This window comes from Pediculus humanus, genomic scaffold, assembly GCF_000006295.1.
Source record: "Pediculus humanus corporis 1103172107475 genomic scaffold, whole genome shotgun sequence".
In the NCBI taxonomy this organism is placed as follows: Eukaryota; Metazoa; Arthropoda; class Insecta; order Psocodea; family Pediculidae; genus Pediculus; species Pediculus humanus.
Genome location: NW_002987093.1, coordinates 32533 through 39344, shown reverse-complemented (window position 1 = coordinate 39344; position 6812 = coordinate 32533). Strand labels below are relative to the sequence as shown.

Here is a 6812-nt window from a genome sequence, read left to right as displayed (position 1 = left end):
ATACGCATATATAAATCAATAAATTTTTATTATTATTATTATTATTATTTGTTTATCGATCGGATTTTCGGTTCAATAAATTTTTTTTTTATTTGATTGCCATTGGAAGAATTTTATGAAAGGAAAACGTTTCTCGCGTTTCAACAATCAATTATATACTCTTGATCCCTTCACGTTTCTCTCTCTCTCTCTCTTTTTTTATTCTTTCATTCTGTCATACTTCTCTCTCTCTCTCTGTCTTTTTCTAGTCGTCGTCACTCACTCACTCACTCTGTTTGGTTCTTACGTTAATCAGCCGTAGTTGTTTTGTTATTTTCACGAGTGATGAAGCGAATGATATGTTTTGAATAATTGTCGTGTGTGGTCTGTGGTGTGTAGTATCCACCACCACCAACCAACCATCCATCCATACATCCAAACGATCTCTCTCTCTCTCTCTCTCATCGGTCCAGATTTTTCGCTCATGTGTTCTTTTTTTTTTTTACAATTGACGACCTCCCAACAAAAAGACATTTATTTTCAAAAGCACTTAATAAATATTAAACCAAAAGCCATACACGAGTTTTTTTTTTTTTTTAATCGTCGCCAGGTGTATTTTTATACTTTCGTATTAAAAAAAAAAAAAACTCCTGGAAATTTCCAGACGTACGCACACGCACGCACGCACACGCAAGCACACAATAGCCTTTTTTTAAATAATAAAAAAATTAATAATTAATCATTTTATTTTATAATAAAAAATACAAAATGGAGAATTTTTTTTTTCAGTCTTTTTTAAAAAAATTATCTGATGACGTCAATAAAAACGATGACGATGACGTACCTGGATTACAATTATCAGTTGTTATCGTCGTCGTCGTTGCAGATGATTCAGAAGAAGAAGAAACGACAAAATTATGCGTCAAACTATGACGTCTTAAATCGCAATTACGTCTAAATACTTTTCCACACATTGTACAATGATAAGGTTTTATATCAGTGTGGGTCAAAAGGTGAGTTTTTAAATTTGACCTTTGATTAAAGCTTCTGCTACAAACTGGACATTTGTGCGGAGATTCTTCCATGTGAAGGATTTTATGGACGGCTAAAGTTCTAGATTGGCAAAAACCTTTTCCGCATTCACCACATTTAAATGGTTTTTCTTTGCTGTGTATGTACCTGAAAGTAAAAAAAAAAATTCACGTCGGAATGAATGAATGAATGAATGAAAGGGACACGCGAACGAATTATTATTATTATTAACTCGCCATCGTGAAAACTTTTATAATAAACGCATCAACTTTTCGTCATTAAAAAAAAGATTATCACAGATACACGTACATATCTAATGGCCATTTTTTTTCCCCTTTAATAATAATAATGATGACGATGATAATGATGATAATAATAAAATCAATGAAACGCAATAAAATTACTACACACACACACACACTTATATAGGTGATAATTCATATTCGTGTCGAGAATTTTTTTTTTGTTTAGGCCCCTCTTTTGTCTTATTGCTTTGTTTGCTTTTTAACAAACTAGTCGTAGTTTGTTATAATAATAATAATAATAATAATAATAATAATAATAATAATAATAAAACCACGGTTTTTTCTTTTATTTTTTTTTTGGTATTAAAATAAGAAAAAAAAAGTTTTGGCAGGTAAATGTCAACCTAAAAAGAAAAAAAAAAGTGGTTTCTGATAAAATTTATTACGAAGATTCCGGTCCCCCACGCACACCACTCATCGTCGTCCGTTGTCGACGTCGTCGTCGTCGTCGTCAACGACCAGCAATCAAATATTATTAATGTCTTTTTTCGGTAAATTTTTATTTTATTTTATTTTATGTTGACACCTGGGATAACCTGTTGTCGTGTGTTGACTCTCTTAAGTGCTACAAAATGGCGGGTACAAAGTCCTTGTATGTGCGTGTGCGTGCGTGTGTGTGTGTTTTTATGTCGGACTGTCAAAAAATTTAATATTAATAATTAATTAAATTATTATCGGAGTTTTTGTTTTAAATCGATGGGGTTTAGTCCGCCGAACCGACCAAGTTTTTTGTTCTTTATACCTACCTATGATCTCTTAAATGATCCTGTCGTCTGAACGCTTTGTTACAAATGTCGCACGAATATGGCCTCTCATCCGTGTGAGTTCTTTCGTGTATTAATAAATTGTAAGATTTTGTAAATTGCCTATTACAATATTTACAAATAAATTGCCTCTTTGGTCTAGTCGTCGATGTCGCAGAAGAAGAAGAAGATACCGGAACGGGAGTAGACGTTGTTGTTGATGACGTCACAATTGGTATAACCGATGACGTTCGATTTTCCGAATCGTTCGTCGGATTATTAATTATTTGATCTTTTTTTTTTTCTTTAAAAAATTTCGTTATTCGTTCTAAGACGTTTTTAGATTGACACGTTTCACGTGATTCGTTTATTTTTGTCGATTTTATAGATTCTTCCGACGATGTTTGATCCTCATCATCCTCATCATCATCATCATCATCATCATTATTTGAACCATGTTGAGGTAAATTAGAATCTATCGGAGCCGTCGGATAATTATTTTCCGTTTCGTTTGTACCAACGGTTGTTGTTAATCTTCGAAGTGCGACGTAAGATTCTAAAGCTTGTAAATTTAAAGCTGTTGCTGCTGGACTTTTTGCCGGAAGTAATGCAGCTTGTTGAAGAGCAGTCACGATGGTGCTTTGCAAAGATATTGCTATACTTTGAAGAGATCTTTGTAAAAATGTTTCGTGTATACGAGATAAATTTGTCAAAGATGATGATGATGATGATGATGTTGATGATTGATATTGCTGTAGGGTATCATTTTGTTTTAATTTATCCGTCGAAGATGAAGGTTCGGAAGTGGTTGTTATAATATTAAAACAATTTTTTTTTTCTTCTTCTGATTTTTTTTCATCGTCGTCGTTATTATCAATGTTTGTTGAACTTCGCAACATTTTTTATCATCAACGCCATTCACTTATTTAAAAATAAAAAAAAATTTAAATATATATATTAATAAAAGAGATAAAGTTTTTCAAACACAAAAACTTTTTTTGTTGTTGTAACATATCAAATAATTTTTAAAACAAAAGAATTGACCTCAAATATACTCATTATTATTATTAATGTTTCTTTCCTGTTTATCCAGGAAAACAACATGCCGGAACACAAATAATAATAAAAAAAAAATTCCTTTTTAAACAAAAAAAAAATATATATAAAAATGTTTGTTCCTGAAAGTAAAATCAACAAACAGAAAATAACACTAAAAGCAAATGCAAACAACAAAACAACAAAGTCCGTTTGTTTTTCCTTTTTTCTTCTTCTTCTTTATTTTATTCCGCGATTAAAAACACAAAAATACACGTACACAATTTTTTCTTTTTTCAAAAACAAAAAACCACCACCACCACCATGATAATAATGATGATAAACACGCACAAGCACACTTTTTTTTAACAAACGAGGTTATAAACTCTATGACGATGAAGACAAACGGTTTTAAATTTCGTATCACTTCTTTACTCTCACCCTCCCCCCCTTCTGCGCTCCTTTCCACCCACCTATCACTCCCCCTCCTCCTCCTCCTCCTCGTCCGATCCTACTACTTTCCCCCCCCTCCGCGCGTTTTATTAAGGAAAGAAAGGAAAATTAACGAACGATATTATTATTATACCGGAAATCGTATTCGCGCACACCGTGTGAATAATCGAATTAAATATTAACAAAAAAATTAAAACGAGCGTAAAAGTGCAAAAGAAGAAGAAGAAGAAAAAGAAGAAGATGAAGATGAAGAGGAAGAACAAAAAAGAAGAAAAAGAAGAATAAAAAAAATACGAGACTTGCCGGAGATGTTGTGTGAGGGCCTCTCTAAATGTGTGGTGCGTGCACATGGACTCGCGTCACTCGGACAAATGGAGGACTGGAACCGGTTGCACGTGCCTGGGGACCACCAGATGTATTATACCTAAAAAAAAAAAAAAAAAAAACATCTTTTACCTCCGCGTCATTAATTTCAATTTTTTTTTTTTTTTTTTTTATAGATGTGTTGTTGTGTTATTACACAATAAAATTAAATCAATTATTATTATTATTATCACACCGTAAAAATGCAAAAAAATGAAAATTTTTTGTTATCAGTTTATTAATAATTTATCAATAGTAAATAATTGCTTTTTTTTTACAATAAAAAAATAAAAACTAAAAACTAATTTTTTTTTCAGGTACAAAAAAAAAAAGAAAATTTTTTTATTATGTCGCCGTCACGAATTCACCTTCGAGGAAATTTTTATAATAAACAAACATTATCATCCGGTGGTATTGGATAAAATAAATAATTTTTAAAACGTTTTATTATTATTATTATTAATATTAAATACTCATTATTAACAATTTAAATAAATATCAATAATATATTTGCAAATCACGCGTTAAAAATTATTATTATTATTATTATTATTACGATAAGTTTTAATAAATGGCGGTTGAATGATAAGCCAAAAAAAAAAAAATTTTTTTTTAACGTGGGAATAGAAAAAAAAATTATTTAAAAAAAAAAAAAATCGGTCAAACGAAAGTTAACACGAGTTTATTATTATTATTATTATTATTATTATTATTATTATTATTATTATTATTATTATTATTATTATTATTATTATTATTATTATGGTTTTTTTACGTTGTTATGTATTGAAAATAAATTTAAAAAAATTTTTTTTATGCGTTTTTGTGTCGGATTTTATACGTAAAAAAAATCATTCCTGGAATTGTATTATTGTATATTAATAATTTTTATGTTTTTTGAATTATGATGATAATGATGATGATGATAAGTTTTATCATTTATGGAAGATAAAAAAAAAAAAAAAATTTTAAATCGAATGGGGGGAGGGAAAAAAAAGTGTCAAAATGAGGATTCGAACCACCGTCTGCGGTTTTTTGTGGCGAGCGAGTTAACCGTTAGGCTAACTTCCGAAGAAGATTATCCCTGTGATATTATTACTTATTAATTTGGTACAATGATTGGGGAAAAAAAACGTGGTATAAATAAACAATTTTTTAATAAAAGTTTTTATTCCAGAGTAAAATGATGGGGAGAGAGAGAGGGGAAGAAGGGGGAAAAGGGAAAAACAAAATGCGGAATAAAAAAAGGTAGAAAAAAAAAAAACTTGTTTTTCTCAGATTATTCTCAGCTGGTAGCTTATTATTATTATTATTACTATTATTATTATTATTATATTGTAACTGAATGAAGATTGTAAATCATAAAAACGGATTCACTGGAATCCCAACAGGAGCCGAACCTTATCCAGTTGGAAACTTCCTCCTCCTCCTCATCCTCCTTCCCCCCTTCCTCTTATCCTGTCTTCTTCTACTTCTTCGTCAACCTGTTTTCGATTAATCGGTAAATTTTATCGTAAATTTTCATTTTATTATTAAAAAAAAAAAAAAAAAATCTGTTGTTGACAATTTTTATGTTTTTTATTGACTTTTTTTTAAGTAAATTTTATTTAATTTTTTTTTTCTTTCATCCATCCACTTATTATTATTATTATAAGAAGAAGGAGAAGGAGAAGAAAGAAAAAATTAAATAATAATGATGATGATGATGATGATGATGATGATGAGTGTGAACCTGTTTCTTTTAAATTTAAATTAATATTTAACCTAAAAAAAAAAATTCAAACTCGATGATTGATTGATGACCGTAATAAAAAAAAAAATTGTTTATTAGTATTTATAAGTTCTCCCACGCACGCACACACGCACTCACACATTTAATCATTCCCTCTTTCTCTCTCTCTCTCTCATTTAAATGTGTGTAAACATTTTTTTCGTGCGTGAGTGCGTAGACATCATCATAACTTCACACAACCTTAGGAAATATACGCGGAATTTTTTTTTTTTTTCGGTTTATTTATTTTTAATGAGTTTTCCCCCCTCTCTTGTCCCCCCCCGCGATCCGACATTTTGAAAAAAGAAAAAGTTTTTAGTAATAATAATAATAATTTTATAGAAAGTTTTAAGTTTTTCATTACGTAAAATAATACTTTCTAATTTAATATTGATGACGTGTAAATAATTAAAAAAAAAAAATGTCATAGAGTATTTAAACGTTTTCTTTTTTTAGCAAAATATTTAACTCCCCTCCTCCCCCTGCCCCCACGTTTGCACCCAATTTTTATAGAAATTTTTTTTTGGGAAAAAAAAAAATATTATTTAATTTAATATATATCACGCTGGGGGCCCCACGGGTGTCATTTTTTTTTTTTTTTTTTTAATTTTAACCTTAAAAAATTTAATTTACTGAAAAAAATGAAAAATGAAAACTTTATTATAAAATTATTATTATTATTTTCTTTCACTTAATATTAGAAATTTTTTTTTTTTTATAATCGATGATGATGATGATGATGATTTTGTGGCGACAGACGATTAAAACGCGGGGAGGTGTGTGAACGACGAGGGTCATTCAATAGTAAAAATTTTTTGAAATGGTTTCGTTAAGAAAATCATAGACAACCTTATCTATGACAATGTGATGGCAATTTTTTTGTTGTTGTTGTTCAAATCACTAAAACTGTCATTTTAACCGCAAATGAAAACGTTCCATTATGAATAACTTTGGCCACGATGATAATAATGATGATGATGATGATGATAACGTTACATAAAATGTGTGATTTGAAAAAAAAAAAACCGCAAACGTCACGATTTAAACGTTTTCAATGTGGAAATATATATAAAAGAGGTGAAAAATTAAAGAATGAGCAGAAGACAAAAATGTTTTAAAGTTATTTGAAAA

The 6812-nt window shown here is 29.6% G+C and overlaps 1 protein-coding gene across 1 annotated transcript; it reads right to left on the bottom strand.

Moving 5' to 3' along the window:
• Positions 1–764: 764 nt before the first annotated feature.
• Positions 765–2958, bottom strand: Phum_PHUM125080 (uncharacterized protein; the record flags this gene model as incomplete). The annotated part of the gene is made up of 2 exons (XM_002424230.1): positions 765–1158; positions 2063–2958. The coding sequence occupies 2 exons, from the start codon at positions 2956–2958 to the stop codon at positions 765–767; spliced, it is 1290 nt and encodes a 429-aa protein (XP_002424275.1).
• Positions 2959–6812: the final 3854 nt, after the last annotated feature.